The sequence below is a fragment of the Oncorhynchus mykiss genome, chromosome 2 (genome assembly GCF_057628025.1).
Source record: "Oncorhynchus mykiss isolate SJ-2025 chromosome 2, ASM5762802v1, whole genome shotgun sequence".
Classification (NCBI taxonomy): Eukaryota; Metazoa; Chordata; class Actinopteri; order Salmoniformes; family Salmonidae; genus Oncorhynchus; species Oncorhynchus mykiss.
The window spans coordinates 98,237,174-98,261,139 of record NC_143023.1 but is presented as its reverse complement, the minus strand read 5'-3'; the positions used below and the strand labels follow the sequence as shown (position 1 = coordinate 98,261,139).

General features: G+C 48.3%; 1 protein-coding gene across 1 annotated transcript in view; it reads right to left on the bottom strand.

Moving 5' to 3' along the window:
* Positions 1 to 1,150: 1,150 nt before the first annotated feature.
* The window catches only part of LOC110502529 (potassium/sodium hyperpolarization-activated cyclic nucleotide-gated channel 4-like), a 40,044-nt gene continuing 17,228 nt past the window's right edge, over positions 1,151 to 23,966 (bottom strand). The window contains exons 2-8 of the mRNA XM_021580609.3: positions 23,118 to 23,541; positions 18,146 to 18,307; positions 13,918 to 14,136; positions 9,428 to 9,574; positions 8,302 to 8,542; positions 4,305 to 4,469; positions 1,151 to 2,944 (exon numbers count right to left, since the gene is read on the bottom strand). Coding sequence (XP_021436284.3) covers positions 1,200 to 2,944; positions 4,305 to 4,469; positions 8,302 to 8,542; positions 9,428 to 9,574; positions 13,918 to 14,136; positions 18,146 to 18,307; positions 23,118 to 23,541 — 3,103 coding nt within the window. The 3' untranslated portion in view covers positions 1,151 to 1,199. The remainder of the gene's footprint in view (positions 2,945 to 4,304; positions 4,470 to 8,301; positions 8,543 to 9,427; positions 9,575 to 13,917; positions 14,137 to 18,145; positions 18,308 to 23,117; positions 23,542 to 23,966) is intronic.

Genomic DNA, 23,966 nt, shown 5'->3' with positions numbered 1-23,966 from the left:
TGTGTGTGTGTGTGTGTGTGTGTGTGTGTGTGTGTGTGTGTGTGTGTGTGTGTGTGTGTGTGTGTGTGTGTGGTATAGTGTAGTGTAGTGAAGTGTTGGCAGAGGAGTTACCTTGCAGGAAATATGACAGACAGACAATGGCCAAAGCTGAATTACTTATTTTCTAAATGCAACTTTTTTCCTCACTGTATTCTCAAGTATTACTGTATTCTCACTAGGCTTAGTGTATTCTGACAATGATTACTGTATTCTCACAATGCTTACTGTATTTCTTTCATCCAAACCCCAATGATTAATTTCCAAACGGTTTACTTTAAAATCCACAGTCACTTGTCAAAAACATATATTCATGTATTTTGATGAGATATTATTATGTTTAGATATCTAGTTAAACATGTATACAGAATGTAGACATATATTCTTGGAACACATACACAAGGATCCATCCAATATGGCTGAAACAAGATATTGATAGACATACCATCTACATTTTTTTCAGTTAATCTCTGAAATTTACCAAAGTGCAGTTCAGTCATAGTCCTTTACTTTGGGTGGCCTCACGTTCTCCACACTTCCACAACAGGAAGTGAAAAGGGGAACCACAATACACTGAGAAAATATCATATTATTCAAAAAGGTCAATATTTTTTGTTGTTATAATCTCTATAAGGGTCAAAGGTTAGATACATATGCATGTTTAACAAATACTTTAACACAAAAACATTACAACGTGAGGATATAGGCTAGAATATATATTTTATGTGATCGGAAATTGGTCAATATATTTTCTTGTGGTTTAATATTATCCAGCAATCCATATTGGTACAGTACCTCCACATTCAACATAGTACAGTAGCAGTAGTAGCATTGTACTGTAGAAAAATACTTAACCCAGTGGGCAAAGATGGCTGAAATGACATCATTACCAATTGTTTACAACCAGAACTGGTTTCGCCCGCTGGGAACTCACTCTGTTCTTTCACTCTGCATAAAAAATACATATTTCTCCTAAGTCTTTTTCCTGCAATATAGATACGTATATATATATATATATATATATATATATATATATATATATATATCCCTCACACCATCCTTAAATAATACAAAACCTACACTAGCAATTAAAAAAAACCCAATGCCAATAAGGAAGACAATTTCCCCATAGTTCAAGCATCGCAGGAGGGTGTTTTTAAACCTCACAAGTTGGAAGGGAGATTGGAGACTGTGTACTCTGCCCCGGATGTAACAGGACGACTGCGGTTGGGATGCGAAGAGTTCGGTGCTTCTTGGCTCACGGCAGTTGGCGGTTCCGATCCCATGGGAGTGTAGTGACTCAGAGGAGTGGCGTGCCCTGGGGTGGGGCTGTACCATTTATTACTGCTGCCATCCACCATGGGGAGGGAGGAACCAAGCCCCCCCCCTGAAGATATGGAGAGAGGCGGTATGGAGAGAGCCCCTTCCTGGGGTAGATAGGTGTGTGAGCCCGAGGTGGAAACAGTGGAAATAGTCCTGACATCCTGCGTGAAGAGATCCACCAGAGACTCTGCCCTCTGCCCTCTCCCATCGACCTGGGGAGGGCATGATGTCTGTGGGGTGAGGGAGCTGTGAGAGCCATTGGCGCTGGAGGGTTGGCTGTGGAGCTGGCTGTGGAGCTGAAGCACCGTCCTGCCTGTCAGCGGGCTCTGGATGGTGGGGCTGTGTGTTACCGGTGGGGTACAGGCCGGGGAGCCATCCCCTGACCCGTACTGGGCCAGCGAGGCCAGGGCAAAGTGGGAAGAATGAGCAGAGTGCTCTGGGAGAACCTGTGGGAGGAGACTGGGGTGGAGGCCGGGGTGGAGGCCGGGGTGGAGGCCGGGGTGGAGGCCTGCCAGACTGTGATGCACCATGGAGGATGGGACTCCAACGCCTCCAACACCTACAACGCCCCCAACACCTCCAACACCCCCAACGCTGGCCTGTTCTGGGATAGATATAGATAGAAACCCACTGGAGCTGTGGTGCTGGGTGGGGTTGCTAGGGCTTGTGGTCGTGTAGGGACAGTGGGGGAGGAGGAGGTGGCCTGCTCTCTCCTGATGACCAGGTCCCATCTTGACGTGCTGCTGCTGCTGCTGAGCGCTGGTAGTGTGAGAGTTCTGTAGCTGGCTCAGGATGGGGCTGACAGGGCTACAGATGAGAGGGCTTAGGGTGGAACCAGAGGGGGCTGAGTGGGCTGGGTATCTCGGCGTGCCCATGGTGGGCCTCCCTGATGCCTCCTGCTGGTGGGTCCCTGGTGGGCCGTATGGGTGGTGGTGCTGGAGCTGCGCCATGCAGGTGGAGGTGGAGGAGGAGGGTGGATACTCCCGGATGGAGGCCTGGCCCAGGGGGAAGGGAGAGGCTCTGCTGGGCTGAGCCTGGATGTCGGTGGAGGTGATGGAGGAGGTGGGATGGTACATGGAGGTCAGAGGTGACAGAGGATACATGGAGGAGGCTGTGGAGACTAAATGCTGCGCCCGGAGCGAGGCTAATATTGGAGTGTCCACTCCAGAACGAAACATCACAGAACTGTCCGGAGGCGCAGCCCCGGAGCCACTGGACACGCCCACAAACATGCCCCTCTGCAGACGGTGGCCTCTAGGATCCTTGAATGACTCGGAGACAGAGAGCGGACGGTGAAAGAGGATCGGAGGGAGCTGGGCGTGGAGATGGGAGTGGGAGAAGGCCAGAGCCAGAGAGGTTGTGGCTGCAGCGGTCTGGAGGGGGCCCTGGACCAAGGGAGCCCAGATGACCCCCGGGGTTGAGGTGGGAGATGGGGCGTCGGCATCCAGGGACAGGAGAGAGATGTTGCTCTGGATGGCCATGTCCCGGTCTTGTTGTACAATCCTCTGGATGATCGCGTTCTCTAGGAGGTTCACAGCTCCTGAGTTCTGGGTGACTTTGTGTTGGAGCACAGAGTTCCTCTTTCCTGTAGAGAAGAAAGTCAAAGAGAGAAAGATTAGTATGTGTATCTGTTGCAGTCATCTTTGGGTGTGGCTGTCATATTTGATTCATCATTAGCGAGAACCAGAATTAGAGTGAACCAGAATGAGAGAGAACCAGAATTAGAGAGAAACAGAATTGGAGAGAAACAGAATTGGAGAGAAACAGAATGAGAGAGAACTAGAATTGGAGAGAAAAATTATTGTAGAGAAACAGAATTGTAGAGAAACAGAATTAGAGGGAACCAGAATTAGAGAGAACCAGAAATAGAGAGAAACAGAATTGTAGCGAAACAGAATTGGAGAGAAACAGAATGAGAGAGAACGAGAATTAGAGAGAACGAGAATTAGAGAGAACGGGAATTAGAGAGAAACAGAATTAGAGAGAACCAGAATTAGAGAGAATGAGAATTAGAGAGAACGAGAATTAGAGAGAGGCCTTGGTTCTGCACACCATAGTAGGGCTTATCAAACCCTGCCTGTCATCCATTAAACCACAGCTAAATGAGGGCCTTTTTTACACAATGCTTTCACCTCAGGGCAACGAGATATCTCTCCCCTTCTGAAATTAAAACAGTCAAATGTGCTGACATAAGAGATCCCCATCGGCTTGCCTGAATTTAATTCTCACACTTCTTTTCACATATTCAGCCAGTTAAAATCCTTCCAGGTTATAATTAAAATGCATTAAGAACAGTACAGAGATAACCTATAGTGCAGTAGAGCTGCTCTAGGACTGGCACAGTGACTGGCACAGTGACTGGCACAGGGACTGGCACAGTGACTGGCACAGTGACGGGCACAGTGACTGGCACAGTGACTGGCACAGTGACTGGCACAGGGACTGGCACAGTGACGGGCACAGTGAGTGGCACAGTGAGTGGCACAGTGACTGGCACAGTGACTGGCACAGTGACTGGCACAGTGACTGGCACAGGGACTGGCACAGTGAGTGGCACAGTGACAGGCACAGTGACTGGCACAGTGACGGGCACAGTGACTGGCACAGTGAGTGGCACAGTGACAGGCACAGTGACTGGCACAGTGACTGGCACAGTGACTGGCACAGGGACTGGCACAGGGACTGGCACAGTGACGGGCACAGTGACTGGCACAGTGAGTGGCACAGTGACAGGCACAGTGACTGGCACAGTGAGTGGCACAGTGAGTGGCACAGTGACCGGAACAGTCACACTTTGGGAGAACAGCAATATGCCTAATTTTTACAAATTGTGTTAGGTTGTTGAGAGGTTGTTGAGAGGTTCTTGAGAGGAATATCATACTACTGTAGCTACGAAGGCTTTGGGAAACCAATCCTAGGTTGATGGCCCTCTGTAAAGTTGTCACCTATGCGGTCCAGCCGGTCCAGAGCCACGGTCTCGAAGGCCCGTCTCATCATGGGGTACTCCTCCAGGACCTGGTTAAAGTTGTCCACAGACAGAGAGTACAGCCGGCAGTAGGTCTCAGCGCGAACACTGGCCGTTCTTCTGCCTCGAGTCAGCAGGCAGATCTCTGCAGGGAAAAGAAGAATGATTCAGTCCTAGACGTCAACCGACCACTTGGCTTTTGTTTTGTCCGCACATGTAGCATGAAATATATTTTTTGATATTGAGGAGAGGAGCACTGTCATGTCCTATTTCTATGTAAAACACATTATACAATATGAGTATTTGATTTCCAAAATAAACGTTTACAAAACGTCTGATATTCTCATTAGGAAACAGAGCTGTTTGTGTTGGGCTCCATGTACTGTACTGTTACGCACCAGAGGACAGGGAGTCAGAATAAATGATCATATCATCAATATGAGTCGATAAAAACACACACAAAACAAGAGCAGTGTTTTCTGGACTAATTCAGCCGATGGAGGACTTAATGTTCTGACCTCGTCTGGTCCTTCTATCGTCAGATCAGCACAATAAAAACAACCCAAGCTCCGTCTGTCTGTCTGTCTGTCTGTCTGTCTCCCTCCCTGTCTGTCTGTACGTGACCTCGTCTGGTCCTTCTATCGTCAGATCAGCACAATAAAAACAACCCAAGCTCCGTCTGTCTGTCTGTCTGTCTGTCTGTCTGTCTCCCTGTCTGTCTGTACGTGACCTCGTCTGGTCCTTCTATCGTCAGATCAGCAAAATAAAAACAACCCAAGCTCCGTCTGTCTGTCTGTCTGTCTGTCTGTCTGTCTGTCTCCCTGTCTGTCTGTACGTGACCTCGTCTGGTCCTTCTATCGTCAGATCAGCAAAATAAAAACAACCCAAGCTCCGTCTGTCTGTCTGTCTGTCTGTCTGTCTGTCTGTCTCCCTGTCTGTCTGTACGTGACCTCGTCTGGTCCTTCTATCGTCAGATCAGCAAAATAAAAACAACCCAAGCTCCGTTCTAGTAAAAATCAATGTAGGAGTATTATCAAGGGAAGCTGTCTGTCTGTCTGTCTGTCTCCCTCCCTGTCTGTCTGCACGTGACCTCGTCTGGTCCTTCTATCGTCAGATCAGCACAATAAAAACAACCCAAGCTCCGTCTGTCTGTCTGTCTGTCTGTCTGTCTCCCTCCCTGTCTGTCTGCACGTGACCTCGTCTGGTCCTTCTATCGTCAGATCAGCACAATAAAAACAACCCAAGCTCCGTCTGTCTGTCTGTCTGTCTGTCTCCCTCCCTGTCTGTCTGTACGTGACCTCGTCTGGTCCTTCTATCGTCAGATCAGCAAAATAAAAACAACCCAAGCTCCGTCTGTCTGTCTGTCTGTCTGTCTCCCTCCCTGTCTGTCTGTACGTGACCTCGTCTGGTCCTTCTATCGTCAGATCAGCAAAATAAAAACAACCCAAGCTCCGTCTGTCTGTCTGTCTGTCTCCCTCCCTGTCTGTCTGTACGTGACCTCGTCTGGTCCTTCTATCGTCAGATCAGCAAAATAAAAACAACCCAAGCTCCGTCTGTCTGTCTGTCTGTCTGTCTCCCTCCCTGTCTGTCTGTACGTGACCTCGTCTGGTCCTTCTATCGTCAGATCAGCAAAATAAAAACAACCCAAGCTCCGTCTGTCTGTCTGTCTGTCTGTCTCCCTCCCTGTCTGTCTGTACGTGACCTCGTCTGGTCCTTCTATCGTCAGATCAGCAAAATAAAAACAACCCAAGCTCCGTCTGTCTGTCTGTCTGTCTCCCTCCCTGTCTGTCTGTACGTGACCTCGTCTGGTCCTTCTATCGTCAAATCAGCAAAATAAAAACAATGTAGGAGTATTATCAAGGGAAGCTGTCTGTCTGTCTGTCTGTCTCCCTGTCTCCCTCCCTGTCTGTCTGTCTGTCTGTCTGTCTGTCTGTCTGTCTGTACGTGACCCTGTCTGTCTGTCTGTCTGTACGTGACCCTGTCTGTCTGTCTGTCTGTCTGTCTGTCTGTCTGTCTGTCTGTCTGTCTGTCTGTCTGTCTGTCTGTACGTGACCCTGTCTGTCTGTCTGTCTGTCTGTCTGTGCGTGACCCTGTCTGTCTGCCTGCCTGCCTGCCTTCCTGCCTGTCTGTGTCTCTCTCTCTCTTTCTGGCCTCCTTTAGTTCTATTTCGTTTTTTTAATCTATTTATTTATTCGATTTCTCAAATCTTTTGCTTATCATGAATTCCTGTTCAACACAGTGCACAGACACATAACACACATTTCAGGTTTAATCTTCACGTTGAATGGATCATATTCTCATGTTACAGTTTAATAGACACAGTGGAAACAACTCCGGCACAAAGCTCAACCTCAACTAAATCCAAAAGCCCTTGTGAGATGATTGGTATAAATGATTGTCTTGTCTGTAACACAGAGTCATATCAATTCATCTAATGAATCAATGGATTATGTCCGGAGAAGAACATCCCTGGGAATCTCCCCCGGAACCTCCAGCACCCATGTGAGGTCACCCGGGGATTACGTTTCGACAACATTCTATCTCCAGGGACTATGGTCCAAATGTAGCTAAATCTGCCTACTTGGCTTACGCTGGTACATTAACATTGATATTAAGTGAACACTGAAATATTGATTAATGGCAAATGTCTCTGTCAAATAAATTCCATAAATAAATCAAACGAATATCCCGGAACGATGTGGGGTCCCCCAGGGGCGGGTATTGACACGATGTGGGGTCCCCCAGGGTCAGGTATTGACACGATGTGGGGTCCCCCAGGGGCAGGTATTGACACGATGTGGGGTCCCCCAGGGGCGGGTATTGACACGATGTGGGGTCCCCCAGGGGCGGGTATTGACATGATGTGGGGTCCCCCAGGGGCAGGTATTGACACGATGTGGGGTCCCCCAGGGGCGGGTATTGACACGATGTGGGGTCCCCCAGGGACGGGTATTGACACGATGTGGGGTCCCCCAGGGGTGGGTATTGACACGATGTGGGGTCCCCCAGGGGCAGGTATTGACACGATGTGGGGTCCCCCAGGGGCAGGTATTGACACGATGTGGGGTCCCCCAGGGGCGGGTATTGACACGATGTGGGATCCCCCAAGGGCAGGTATTGACACGATGTGGGGTCCCCCAGGGGCAGGTATTGACACGATGTGGGGTCCCCCAGGGGCAGGTATTGACACGATGTGGGGTCCCCCAGGGGCAGGTATTGACACGATGTGGGGTCCCCCAGGGGCAGGTATTGACACGATGTGGGGTCCCCCAGGGGCAGGTATTGACACGATGTGGGGTCCCCCAGGGGCAGGTATTGACACGATGTTGGTTCCCCCAGGGGCAGGTATTGACACGATGTGGGGTCCCCCAGGGGCAGGTATTGACACGATGTGGGGTCCCCCAGGGGCAGGTATTGACACGATGTGGGGTCCCCCAGGGGCAGGTATTGACACGATGTGGGGTCCCCCAGGGGCAGGTATTGACACGATGTGGGGTCCCCCAGGGGCAGGTATTGACACGATGTGGGGTCCCCCAGGGGCAGGTATTGACACGATGTGGGGTGCCCCAGGGGCAGGTATTGACACGATGTGGGGTCCCCCAAGGGCAGGTATTGACACGATGTGGGGTCCCCCAGGGGCAGGTATTGACACGATGTGGGGTCCCCCAGGGGCAGGTATTGACACGATGTGGGGTGCCCCAGGGGCAGGTATTGACACGATGTGGGGTCCCCCAAGGGCAGGTATTGACACGATGTGGGGTCCCCCAGGGGCAGGTATTGACACCGTCCACATTCAAACTTTAATATATTTTTTGCTGTTTTATTGTGTATTTATTGTTTGAAATCGATTCCAGGCTGTATCACAACCCGGCCGTGATTGGGAGTCCCATAGGGCGGCGCACAATTGGCCTAGCGTCGTCCGGGTTTGGCCGGTGTGTGTGGATATTGTAACAGAGGCTCTGTGACATCTTTCCTACCTCCAAAGTAGGACCCGTCAGACAGCTTGGTCTCTTTGTTGCCCTTGGCGATGACGCAGACCACCCCGTGTTGGATGAAGTACATCTTTCTGCCGACGGTCCCTTCCATAACCACGCTATCCATGGGCTGGAACACCTCGAAACGCAGCTTGGTCAACATTGACGTCACAAAGTTGGGGTCGGCGTTGGCGAACAGAGGCATCGAAGCCACCAGCTTACGACAGTTGAAGTTGACGATCTCCTGCAAAGACAGAAATCATGAAATAGAAGAAAACTATATTTTAAGTACACAAAAAAAAAAAAGTGTTCCGTAAAGAGAATAAGATTCAGGACACTAGCAAGGTGGTATCGTGATAAACATTTGGACACTTCTAAGAGACGTATGAACAAGAGATCTATTGGTATATATCATATGTATAGGTTGTCAGATCTACATTATACAATTCGATCATTGTTTACACAAGTGGTATCATGATAAACATTTTGTAGGCAGGTAGCCTAGTGATTAGAGCGTTGGGCCAGTAACCGTAAAGGTTGCTAGATTGAATCCCCCGAGCTGACAAAGTACAAATCTGTCGTTCTGCCCCCTGAACAAGGCAGTTAACCCACCGTTCCTAGGCCGTCGTTGTAAATAAGAATGTGTTCTTAACTGACTTGCCTAGTTAAATAAAGGTAAAATACACTATGTCCCTTATTTGCAGCAAACATAAACCCTGTCCAAAATGACTCCCTACGTAGTGCACTACTTTTTGACCAGAGCCTAATGGTCCCTGATCAAAAGTAGGGCACTAAATAGGGAATAGGGTGCTACACAGAATATTGAACGGATACGTGCCTCAACAAAGTCCGAATGTGTCCTATCTACTAGCCAATGAGATGAAGGCATCACGCCCTGCCATCATTAGGGTGATAAATAACTGCAGTCATAGGGGTTGAGTTCCAAATGGAACCCTATCCTCTACATACTGTAGTGCACTACATGCCAGAGCCCTGTGGGCTAGAAAGGGAATAGTGTGACATTTGGGACTCAGCGAAGGTTATTATTATCATGATATTGTGTCTGACGTCACGCACACGCGCACACACACACACACCCACACACACACACACACACACAAACACTGACCTCTCTGAGCGGTTCGTTCAGCTCCCCCAGAATGCTCTCCTCGTCAAACATCTTGCCCTGGAAGCGATGTTCGTAGTAGTCATGGACCCGCTGCCGCATGCCGGCAGGAAGCTTGTGGAAGGACATGTACTGCTCCACCTGTTTATACTGTACAAGACAAAGATAATTGATTAGTTGATTCAGTGATTCATTAAAAAGGCATGTACTGCTCCACCTTTTTATACTGTACAAGACAAAGATAATTGATTAGTTGATTCAGTGATTCATTAAAAAGGCATGTACTGCTCCACCTGTTTATACTGTAGACACAAAGATAATTGATTAGTTGATTCATTGATTTATTCATTAAAAAGGCATGTACTGCTCCACCTGTTTATACTGTAGACACAAAGATAATTGATTAGTTGATTCATTGATTGATTAATTAAAAAGGCATGTACTGCTCCACCTGTTTATACTGTAGACAAAGATAATTGATTAGTTGATTAATTGATTGATTAATTAAAAAGGCATGTACTGCTCCACCTGTTTATACTGTCATGACGTTGGCCTGGGGGTAGGTTTATGACAGTCATAAATACCTCTCCCCCCCTTTATCCTCTCTCTACCCTAGAGATTCTGGGAACATCAGTAGGTGGGGGGAAATGAACTATATTCTGGTAATCCGAACAATTGAACATATGCAGTGGTACTTAATGAATATGATGTCAGTTCGGTTGTCATCTGAGACATTCTCATCAATGATAAGATAACATAAACTCTACAGTGGAAAGTCTGCACATTGTAGTTATCGGAGTCACATGGAATTTTTTTTCAATGTAAATGTTTGAATATAAAATTATTGGTGAAGAGATGAAATGTAATTTTAGCTTCCAAATGAGAGATTTGGGTTTTCATAAGTTTAGGGCTCTGCTCAATCAGTGGCCCGCCCCTGTGAAAGAGACATGGGTTATAAAACTTTTCAGACACACCCTTCTCGCTCCACTATATAAAGCCTTGACGAAAATGTAACCTCCTGTTCCAAGTACGTGAGGGCTGCAGCCTCTGCGTTAAAAGGGCAAATAACTTGCTGTTCCGAGGATGTGAGGACGACGGTCCGATGTCAGAATGGTTCAGATAATAACTACAGAACGAAGCCAACATCAGCGTGAGCTTTTGTTGCGAATGGTATGAACCTTGAACTCTTAGTTACTACAGAAGTGATACCTCCTAGCCGTTGAGTTAGCAACAGCAGCTGCAAACGTGGGCTAGGAAAGAACAGACAGAGTATCCCTTCTACCACACAATGACATTACTACAACGTATCCAATTTACCGCCAGAGACATTCTTCAAAGGACTCGGTTGGGCAACACGGCCTTCCATCTACCACCAACCTACCGATGCGCAGCTCAGAGTAAATATTTATTGCATTTTCCTTTTCCAAATGGGCGGTAATTTAGAATGCATAAGATACTGTATTTACGATAGCACAGCTTCTTCCCTTTGTTCCTCAGTCTTCCCCCTCTTTCACTCAAACCCAGACCCTTTTCTTTTGTGTAACCAGCTGTCATATCTGTTCCGTCCACTAGGGACATTTCCCTTTATGACATCGTTTGTAATCAATGTATGATTTATTCTGTGCATATGTAATTCTGTGTGATTAGTTAGGTATTTAGTGAATAAATAATTAATCCCAATTTTGTATTGCTGATTCAACTTGTTAGCCAGGGTTCGTGAAGATAACCAAGAATTTACAACTTTCAGATGAGACTGAAATAAGGTGACGATTAATATTGACTGCTATTGATGTAAAATATAACTAGATCTTTAAGAGTTTATTCGGAAGATAACAGTTCTATAAATATTATTTCGTGGTGCCCCAACTTTCTAGTTAATTACAATGACATGATTAGCTCAATCAGGTAATATTAATTACGGAGAAAGGATTTTATAGAATAGCATGTCATATCACTTAATCCGGCATAGACAAAGACACGACAATACTCAAATCAAATGAATCAAATCAAATGGTATTCGTCACATGATTCGTAAACAGGTGTAGACTAACAGGTAGACTAACAGTGAAATGCTGACTGACGGGCCCTTCCAAACAATGCAGAGAGAAAAATATAGAAAAATAATAGCACAGGGAATAAATACACAATGAGAAACGATAACTCGGCTTTATACACGGGGTACCAGTACTGAGTCAATGTGCAGGGTACCAGTACTGAGTCAATGTGCAGGGTACCAGTACTGAGTCAATGTGCAGGGTACCAGTACTGAGTCAATGTGCAGGGTACCTGTATTGAGTCAATGTGCAGGGTACCTGTATTGAGTCAATGTGCAGGGTACCTGCATTGAGTCAATGTGCAGGGTACCAGTACTGAGTCAATGTGCAGGGTACCTGTATTGAGTCAATGTGCAGGGTATCAGTACTGAGTCAATGTGAAGGGTACCAGTACTGAGTCAATGTGCAGGGTATCTGTACTGAGTCAATGTGCAGGGTACCAGTACTGAGTCAATGTGCAGGGTACCAGTACTGAGTCAATGTGCAGGGTACCAGTACTGAGTCAATGTGCAGGGTACCAGTACTGAGTCAATGTGCAGGGTACCAGTACTGAGTCAATGTGCAGGGTACCAGTACTGAGTCAATGTGCAGGGTACCATTATTGAGTCAATGTGCAGGGTACCAGTACTGAGTCAATGTGCAGGGGTACCAGTACTGAGTCAATGTGCAGGGTACCTGTATTGAATCAATGTGCAGGGTATCAGTACTGAGTCAATGTGAAGGGTACCAGTACTGAGTCAATGTGCAGGGTATCTGTACTGAGTCAATGTGCAGGGTACCAGTACTGAGTCAATGTGCAGGGTACCAGTACTGAGTCAATGTGCAGGGTACCAGTACTGAGTCAATGTGCAGGGTACCAGTACTGAGTCAATGTGCAGGGTACCAGTACTGAGTCAATGTGCAGGGTACCAGTACTGAGTCAATGTGCAGGGTACCATTATTGAGTCAATGTGCAGGGTACCAGTACTGAGTCAATGTGCAGGGGTACCAGTACTGAGTCAATGTGCAGGGTACCTGTATTGAATCAATGTGCAGGGTACCTGTATTGAGTCAATGTGCAGGGTACCTGTATTGAGTCAATGTGCAGGGTACCTGCATTGAGTCAATGTGCAGGGTACCAGTACTGAGTCAATGTGCAGGGTACCTGTATTGAGTCAATGTGCAGGGTATCAGTACTGAGTCAATGTGAAGGGTACCAGTACTGAGTCAATGTGCAGGGTATCTGTACTGAGTCAATGTGCAGGGTACCAGTACTGAGTCAATGTGCAGGGTACCAGTACTGAGTCAATGTGCAGGGTACCAGTACTGAGTCAATGTGCAGGGTACCAGTACTGAGTCAATGTGCAGGGTACCAGTACTGAGTCAATGTGCAGGGTACCAGTACTGAGTCAATGTGCAGGGTACCATTATTGAGTCAATGTGCAGGGTACCAGTACTGAGTCAATGTGCAGGGGTACCAGTACTGAGTCAATGTGCAGGGTACCTGTATTGAATCAATGTGCAGGGTATCAGTACTGAGTCAATGTGAAGGGTACCAGTACTGAGTCAATGTGCAGGGTATCTGTACTGAGTCAATGTGCAGGGTACCAGTACTGAGTCAATGTGCAGGGTACCAGTACTGAGTCAATGTGCAGGGTACCAGTACTGAGTCAATGTGCAGGGTACCAGTACTGAGTCAATGTGCAGGGTACCAGTACTGAGTCAATGTGCAGGGTACCAGTACTGAGTCAATGTGCAGGGTACCAGTACTGAGTCAATGTGCAGGGTACCAGTACTGAGTCAATGTGCAGGGTACCAGTACTGAGTCAATGTGCAGGGTACCAGTACTGAGTCAATGTGCAGGGTACCAGTACTGAGTCAATGTGCAGGGGTAATACATAATGGACGTATTGGGACAGTGACCAATGTGTTGTTGTTTTGGCTCTGTACTCCAGCGCTTTGGATTTGACATGATACAATGATTTGGACAGTGCAGACTGGCAGCTTTAATTTGAGGTTATTTTCATCCATATTGGGAGAGTGAGGGTATTACGTGGAGAGTGAGGGTATTACGTGGAGAGTGAGGGTATTACGTGGAGAGTGAGGGTATGTCCACTAGTTGCAGATAATTCAACACACCATTAATTTCCCATGGAGAGTAGAAGTGAACGATGGAAGATTTGTCTAATTCCGCCTTTCCCATCCACCTCTCTCTCTGTCTCTCTGTCTCTCTGTCTCTCTGTCTCTCTCTCTCTCTCTCTCTCTCTCTCTCTCTCTCTCTCTCCCTCCCTCCCTCCCTCTCTCCCTCCCTCCCTCCCTCCCTCCCTCCCTCCCTCTCTCCCTCCCTCCCTCCCTCCCTCCCTCCCTCCCTCTCTCCCTCTCTCCCTCTCTCTCTCTCAGGCCCTCACTACTGAGAAGGCAAGGCCAGACCATCGGACTCGGAGTCCAGCAGTCACTCACCTTCTCCTGGTACTGACGTCGGGACGAATCCAGTGACTGGATCAGAGCGGTAGCATGGCCTACGAACATGGCATAGCAAGTGGCTCCCACGATCATACTGAGGATGGTGAGCCAAACGTCTACCAGGCCCACAGGAGGGTACATACCGTACCCGATACACAGCATGTGACTCATAGCCTTGAACAGGGCATAGGAATACTGCTGGCCCCACGTGTCATTCTGTAGGAGGGATGGAGAGAGGAGAAGAGAAGGAGACATTAAAAGAAGAGTGAGAGAAAAGAAAAGGAATGAGAGATGAGGAGGAGGAGACAAAGGGGTTCAGAGGGTGAAGCACTAGGGGTAGACTGGACACTAGGGGTAGACCAGACACTAGGGGTAGACCAGACACTAGGGGTAGACTGGACACTAGGGGTTGACTGGACACTAGGGGTAGACTGGATACTAGGGGTAGACTGGACACTAGGGGTAGACTGGACACTAGGGGTAGACCAGACACTAGGGGTAGACTGGACACTAGGGGTTGACTGGACACTAGGGGTAGACTGGATAATAGGGGTAGACTGGACACTAGGGGTAGACCAGACACTAGGGGTAGACCAGATACTAGGGGTAGACCGGACACTAGGGGTAGACCGGACACTAGGGGTAGACCAGACACTAGGGGTAGACCAGACACTAGGGGTAGACCGGACACTAGGGGTAGACTGGACACTAGGGGTAGACTGGACACTAGGGGTAGACCAGACACTAGGGGTAGATTGGACACTAGGGGTAGACCAGACACTAGGGGTAGACTGGACACTAGGGGTAGACTGGACACTAGGGGTAGACTGGACACTAGGGGTAGACCAGACACTAGGGGTAGACTGGACACTAGGGGTAGACCGGACACTAGGGGTAGACCGGACACTAGGGGTAGACTGGACACTAGGGGTAGATTGGGCACTAGGGGTAGACTGGATACTAGGGGTAGATTGGGCACTAGGGGTAGACCAGACACTAGGGATAGACCAGACACTAGGGGGTAGACTGGACACTAGGGGTAGATTGGGCACTAGGGGTAGACTGGATACTAGGGGTAGATTGGGCACTAGGGGTAGACCAGACACTAGGGATAGACTGGACACTAGGGGTAGACCAGACACTAGGGGTAGACCAGACACTAGGGATAGACTGGACACTAGGGGTAGACCGGACACTAGGGATAGACTGGACACTAGGGGTAGATTGGGCACTAGGGGTAGACTGGATACTAGGGGTAGATTGGGCACTAGGGGTAGACCAGACACTAGGGATAGACTGGACACTAGGGGTAGACCAGACACTAGGGGTAGACCAGACACTAGGGATAGACTGGACACTAGGGGTAGACCAGACACTAGGGATAGACTGGACACTAGGGGTAGACTGGACACTAGGGGTAGACTGGACACTAGGGATAGACTGGACACTAGGGGTAGACTGGACACTAGGGGTAGACTGGACACTAGGGGTAGACCAGACACTAGGGGTAGACCGGACACTAGGGGTAGACTGGACACTAGGGGTAGAATGGACACTAGGGGTAGACTGGATACTAGGGGTAGACTGGACACTAGGGGTAGACCAGATACTAGGGGTAGACTGGACACTAGGGGTAGACCAGACACTAGGGGTAGACCAGACACTAGGGGTAGACCAGACACTAGGTGTAGACCAGACACTAGGGGTAGACTGGACACTAGGGGTAGACCAGACACTAGGGGTAGACTGGACACTAGAGGTAGACCAGACACTAGGGGCAGACTGGACACTAGGGGTAGACTGGACACTAGGGGTAGACCAGACACTAGGGGTAGACTGGACACTAGGGGTATACTGGACACTAGGGGTAGACTGGACACTAGGGGTAGACTGGACACTAGGGGTAGACCAGACACTAGGGATAGACTGGACACTAGGGGTAGACCAGACACTAGGGGTAGACCAGACACTAGGGGTAGACTGGACACTAGGGGTAGATTGGGCACTAGGGGTAGACTGGATACTAGGGGTAGATTGGTCACTAGGGGTAGACCAGACACTAGGGATAGACTGGACACTAGGGGGTAGACTGGACACTAGGGGTAGATTGGGCACTAGGGGTAGACTGGATACTAGGGGTAGATTGGGCACTAGGGGTAGACCAGACACTAGAGATAGACTGGACACTAGGGGTAGACCGGACACTAGGGGTAGACCAGACACTAGGGATAGACTGGACACTAGGGGTAGACCGGACACTAGGGGTAGACTGGACACTAGGGGTAGATTGGGCACTAGGGGTAGACTGGATACTAGGGGTAGATTGGGCACTAGGGGTAGACTGGATACTAGGGGTAGACTGGACACTAGAGGTAGACCAGACACTAGGGGCAGACTGGACACTAGGGGTAGACTGGACACTAGGGGTAGACCAGACACTAGGGGTAGACTGGACACTACGGGTATACTGGACACTAGGGGTAGACTGGACACTAGGGGTAGACTGGACACTAGGGGTAGACCAGACACTAGGGATAGACTGGACACTAGGGGTAGACCAGACACTAGGGGTAGACCAGACACTAGGGGTAGACTGGACACTAGGGGTAGATTGGACACTAGGGGTAGACTGGACACTAGGGGTAGATTGGACACTAGGGGTAGACTGGATACTAGGGGTAGACTGGACACTAGGGGTAGACTGGACACTAGGGGTAGACCAGATACTAGGGGTAGACTGGACACTAGGGGTAGACCGGACACTAGGGGTAGACTGGACACAAGGGGTAGATTGGGCACTAGGGGTAGACTGGATACTAGGGGTAGATTGGGCACTAGGGGTAGACCAGACACTAGGGATAGACTGGACACTAGGGGGTAGACTGGACACTAGGGGTAGATTGGGCACTAGGGTTAGACTGGATACTAGGGGTAGATTGGGCACTCGGGGTAGACCAGACACTAGGGATAGACTGGACACTAGGGGTAGACCAGACACTAGGGGTAGACCAGACACTAGGGATAGACTGGACACTAGGGGTAGACCGGACACTAGGGGTAGACTGGACACTAGGGGTAGATTGGGCACTAGGGGTAGACTGGATACTAGGGGTAGATTGGGCACTAGGGGTAGACTGGATACTAGGGGTAGACTGGACACTAGGGGTAGACCAGATACTAGGGGTAGACTGGACACTAGGGGTTGACTGGACACTAGGGGTAGATTGGTCACTAGGGGTAGACCAGACACTAGGGGTAGACCAGATACTAGGGGTAGACTGGACACTAGGGGTTGACTGGACACTAGGGGTTGACTGGACACTAGGGGTAGAATGGACACTAGGGGTAGACTGGATACTAGGGGTAGACTGGACACTAGGGGTAGACTGGACACTAGGGGTAGACTGGACACTAGGGGTAGACCAGACACTAGGGGTAGACTGGACACTAGGGGTAGACTGGACACTAGGGGTAGACTGGACACTGGGGGTAGACTGGACACTAGAGGTAGACTGTATACTAGGGGTAGACTGGACACTAGGGGTAGACTGGACACTAGGGTTAGACTGGATACAGGGATAGACTGGACACTAGGGGTAGACCAGACACTAGGGGTAGACTGGATACAGGGATAGACTGGACACTAGGGATAGACTGGACACTAGGGGTAGACTGGATACAGGGATAGACTGGACACTAGGGATAGACTGGACACTAGGGGTAGACTGGACACTAGGGATAGACTGGACACTAGGGGTAGACTGGACACTAGGGGTAGACTGGACACTAGAGGTAGACTGGATACTAGGGGTAGACTGGACACTAGGGGTAGACTGGACACTAGGGGTAGACTGGACACTAGAGGTAGACTGGATACTAGAGGTAGACTGGACACTAGGGGTAGACTGGACACTAGGGGTAGACTGGACACTAGGGGTAGACTGGACACTAGAGGTAGACTGGATACTAGAGGTAGATGGACATGATGGAAAGACGGAGCAGATTGCCCAATGCTCCAGGATGAGTAAAAGGCCTGAGGGGGTAAGTATGTGAGTAAGACCTTTGGAACACAGGACTTTTAGAACACTGGACTTTTGGAATGCTTACCACCATCTTGTTTCTGATTACCCAACAGTCAGAAGGGGAAGTCCTGTAGCACAGGAACCGGTGTGTGTGCGTGTGTGTGTGTTTGTGTGTGTGTGCGTGTGTGTGTGTGTCTACTCACCACCATCTTGTTTCTGGTGACCCAGCAGTCAGAGGGGAACTCTTGCAGCATGGGAACCAGGAATTGCAGACATCCATCCCAGTGACACAACAGCAGCATCATAGCTATCAGGTTCACAATCCTCACCATGGCACTGGCCAGGTCATAGGTCATATGGAAAACCTAGGAGATTAGAATTCGAATGAGAAAAACGTTATTGTCCACCACGCAAGGAGGATTAACTAACATTACTGAACCTGCAGCTAGCTAAGTAACTATTCTATTCTAATTCTCCAACAGTGTAAACACCACTAAACACAAATAAACACTACTACATACTACTAAACACCTCTAAACACTACTACATACTACTAAACACCACTAAACACTACTACATACTACTAAACACCACTAAACACCACTAAACACCACTAAATACTACTACATACTACTACATACTACTAAACACCACTAAATACTACTACATACTACTACATACTACTAAACACCACTAAACACCACTAAATACTACTACATTCTACTAAACACCACTAAACACCACTAAATACTACTAAATACTACTACATTCTACTAAACACCACTAAATACTACTACATTCTACTAAACACCACTAAATACTACTACATACTACTAAATACTACTACATTCTACTAAACACCACTAAATACTACTACATTCTACTAAACACCACTAAACACCACTAAATACTACTACATACTACTACATACTACTAAACACCACTAAATACTACTACATACTACTAAACACCACTAAATACTACTACATACTACTACATACTACTAAACACCACTAAACACCACTAAATACTACTACATTCTACTAAACACCACTAAACACCACTAAATACTACTAAATACTACTACATTCTACTAAACACCACTAAATACTACTACATTCTACTAAACACCACTAAATACTACTACATACTACTACATACTACTAAACACCACTAAACACCACTAAATACTACTACATTCTACTAAACACCACTAAACACCACTAAATACTACTAAATACTACTACATTCTACTAAACACCACTAAATACTACTACATTCTACTAAACACCACTAAATACTACTACATACTACTAAACACCACTAAATACTACTAAACACCACTAAACACCACTAAATACTACTAAACAACACTAAATACTACTAAACACCACTAAATACTACTACATACTACTAAACACCACTAAATACTACTAAACACCACTAAACACCCCTAAATACTACTAAACACCACTAAAAACCACTAAACACCCCTAAATACTACTAAACACCACTAAACACCACTAAATACTACTAAACACCACTAAATACAACTAAACACCCCTAAACACCACTAAACACCACTAAACATCACTAAATACTACTAAACACCACTAAACACCAATAAACACCACTAAATACTACTAAACACCACTAAACACTACTAAACACCACTAAAAACCACTAAACACCCCTAAATACTACTAAACACCACTAAACACTACTAAACACCACTAAATACTACTAAACACCACTAAATACTACTAAATACTACTAAACACCACTAAATACTACTAAACACCACTAAATACTTCTAAATACTACTAAACACCACTAAATACTACTAAACACCACTAAACACCACTAAATACTACTAAACACCACTAATCACCACTAAACACCACTGCGGTGTAATCAGTTAGTAGTGAGTACAGTAAAATTGTAGTAGGTGCTCTGTGGCCAGGCCTTAATCTGTAGTCTATCATCTGAGTCCCTTTCCTCATACATCACGTTGTTAATCTGAGTCCCTCTCCCCATAGACCATATCACATGTTGTTAATCTGAGTCCCTCTCCCCCATAGACCACATCACATGTTGTTAATCTGAGTCCCTCTCCCCCATAGACCACATCACATGTTGTTAATCTGAGTCCCTCAGTGGTAAAGATCACACTGAGAACCAGATGGAGTTTACTGGGATGGAGTTTACCAGATGGAGTTTACCGGGATGGAGTTTACCGGGATGGAGTTTACTGGGATGGAGTTTACCAGATGGAGTTTACCAGATGGAGTTTACCAGATGGAGTTTACTGGGATGGAGTTTAGCAGATGGAGTTTACCAGATGGAGTTTACCAGATGGAGTTTACCGGATGGAGTTTACCAGATGGAGTTTACCAGATGGAGTTTACTGGGATGGAGTTTACCAGATGGAGTTTACCAGATGGAGTTTACCAGATGGAGTTTACCGGATGGAGTTTACCAGATGGAGTTTACCAGATGGGGTTTACCAGATGGAGTTTACCAGATGGAGTTTACCAGATGGAGTTTACCGGGATGGAGTTTACCGGGATGGAGTTTACTGGGATGGAGTTTACCAGATGGAGTTTACCAGATGGAGTTTACCAGATGGAGTTTACCGGATGGAGTTTACCAGATGGAGTTTACCAGATGGAGTTTACTGGGATGGAGTTTACTGGGATGGAGATTACCAGATGGAGTTTACCGGATGGAGTTTACCAGATGGAGTTTACCAGATGGAGTTTACCGGGATGGAGTTTACCGGGATGGAGTTTACCAGATGGAGTTTACCAGATGGAGTTTACCAGATGGAGTTTACTGGGATGGAGTTTACCAGATGGAGTTTACCAGATGGAGTTTACCGGGATGGAGTTTACCAGATGGAGTTTACCAGATGGAGTTTACCAGATGGAGTTTACCAGATGGAGTTTACCGGGATGGAGTTTACCAGATGGAGTTTACCAGATGGAGTTTACCAGATGGAGTTTACTGGGATGGAGTTTACCAGATGGAGTTTACCAGATGGAGTTTACCAGATGGAGTTTACGGGATGGAGTTTACCAGGATGGAGTTTACCGGGATGGAGTTTACTGGGATGGAGTTTACCAGATGGAGTTTACCGGGATGGAGTTTACTGGGATGGAGTTTACCAGATGGAGTTTACCAGATGGAGTTTACCAGATGGAGTTTACCAGATGGAGTTTACCGGATGGAGTTTACCAGATGGAGTTTACCAGATGGAGTTTACTAGATGGAGTTTACCAGAAGGAGTTTACCGGATGCTTAATCAATTACACCTCTATTACTAAAATCCTCCTTTAATGCAAATGTTACAGATCGAGAATCTAAACTAGCATCATATCTTTAACCTCTGAACCAGCAGTGTGTAATAACAGGTACTGTTAACAGGTACTGCTCCTCAAACCCCACCTCCTGGGCTCCTCAACCCCTACCTCCTGGGCTCCTCAAACCCCACCTCCTGGGCTCCTCAAACCCCACCTCCTGGGCTCCTCAAGCCCCACCTCCTGGAATCCTCAAACCCCACCTCCTGGGCTCCTTAAACCCCACCTCCTGGGCTCCTCAAGCCCCACCTCCTGAGCTCCTCAAGCCCCACCTCCTGGGCTCCTCAAACCCCACCACCTGGGCTCCTCAAACCCCACCTCCTGGGCTCCTCAAGCCCCACCTCCTGGGCTCCTCAAACCCCACCTCCTGGGCTCCTCAAACCCCACCTCCTGGGCTCCTCAAGCCCCAGCTCCTGGGCTCCTCAAACCCCACCTCCTGGGCTCCTCAAGCCCCACCTCCTGGGCTCCTCAAGCCCCAGCTCCTGGGCTCCTCAAACCCCACCTCCTGGGCTCCTCAAGCCCCAGCTCCTGGGCTCCTCAAACCCCACCTCCTGGGCTCCTCAAGCCCCACCTCCTGGGCTCCTCAAACCCCACCTCCTGGGCTCCTCAAGCCCCAGCTCCTGGGCTCCTCAAACCCCACCTCCTGGGCTCCTCAAGCCCCAGCTCCTGGTGCTCCCATGAGAGGGGCAGGACACTAGGAGTCTTTCACCTTCTTATGAAAGGACATTCTCTCTCTCTCCCTACCTCTACCTCCTACCTCCCATCCCCCACCTCCCTACATCCTACCTCCTCCTACTCTACCTAATACCTCCCTACCTACTACCTCACTAACCACCAACCATCTCCTTCTTCCTACTCCCTACCCCTCTACCTCCTTTAACCTACCTCCCAACCTTCTCCTTCCCTACCTCCCTACCTCTCTACCTCCTTTCTCCCTACATCATACCTCCCTACTTCCCTAACTCCTATCTCCTCCTACCTACCTACCTCCTCCTACCTCCCTACCTCCTACCTCCCTACCTCCTTTCTCCCTACATCCTACCTCCCTATCTCCTCCTACCTCCCTTCTCGCTACATCCTACCTCCCTACCTCCTTTCTCCCTACATCCTACCTCCCTACTTCCCTAACTCCTCCTACCTACCTACCTCCTACCTCCCTACCTCCTTTCTCCCTACATCCTACCTCCCTACATCCTACCTCCCTATCTCCTCCTACCTCCCTTCCTCCTTTCTCCCTACATCCTACCTCCTCCTACCTCCTACCTCCCTACCTCCTTTCTCCCTACATCCTACCTCCCTATCTCCTCCTACCTCCCTTCTCCCTACATCCCTATCTCCTCCTACCTCCCTATCTCCTCCTACCTCCCTACCTCCCTTCCTCCTTTCTCCCTACATCCTACCTCCTCCTACCCCCTACCTCCCTACCTCCCTTCTTGCTACATCCTACCTCCCTACCTCCTTTCTCCCTACATCCTACCTCCCTACTTCCCTAACTCCTATCTCCTCCTACCTACCTACCTCCTACCTCCCTACCTCCTTTCTCCCTTCCTCCTTTCTCCCTACATCCTAACTCCTCCTACCTCCTACCTCCCTACCTCCTTTCTCCCTACATCCTACCTCCCTATCTCCTCCTACCTCCCTATCTCCTCCTACCTCCCTTCCTCCTTTCTCCCTACATCCTACCTCCTTATCTCCTCCTACCTGCCTACCTTCCTTCCTCCTTTCTCCCTACATCCTACCTCCCTATCTCCTCCTACCTCCCTACCTCCCTAACTCCTACCTCCTCCTATCTTCCACCTCCCCACCTCCTCCTCACCTCCTCCCACTGGTGTATATATCTAATGAGTCTGGACAGCCTCAGGAGCCTCAACAAACTCAAGATCTTCGTAAACCGCACGATCCTCAGCGCCCGGGCCGTCTTGTAGAAGTCTGAGTCGATCCTGGTCTCCACGATGAGGAAGATGTAATCTACTGGTATGGACGAGATGAAGTCCACCATGAACCAGCTCTTCAGATACTTGATCTTGATGGTCTGTGGGTCCAGGATGATCTCGGTGTTGTCCTCCTTGACGATGCCCGTCCGGAAGTTGAGGACGAGGTCGATGAGGAACAAGGTGTCTGAGATGACGTTGAAGACGATCCAGGGGGGAGTGTGCTCGTCCTTGAAGAAGGTGATGCCCACAGGGATGATGATGAGGTTCCCCACCATGAGGAACAGCATTATCAGATCCCAGTAGAACCTGGAGAGCACAAACAGCTTTAACAAAATAACCTAGAGAGAGGAACAGGGAGGAACCAAACAGACCTTAGAACCTAGTAGGAACAGGGAGGAACCAAACAGACCTTAGAACCTAGTAGGAACAGGGAGGAACCAAACAGACCTTAGAACCTAGTAGGAACAGGGAGGAACCAAACAGACCTTAGAACCTAGTAGGAACAGGGAGGAACCAAACAGACCTTAGAACCTAGTAGGACCAGGGAGGAACCAAACAGACCTTAGAACCTAGTAAGAACAGGGAGGAACCAAACAGACCTTAGAACCTAGGAGGGACAGGGAGGAACCAAACAGATTTTAGAACCTAGAGAGAACAGGGAGGAACCAAACAGATCTTAGAACCTAGGAGGGACAGGGAGGAACCAAACAGATCTTAGAACCTAGGAGGGA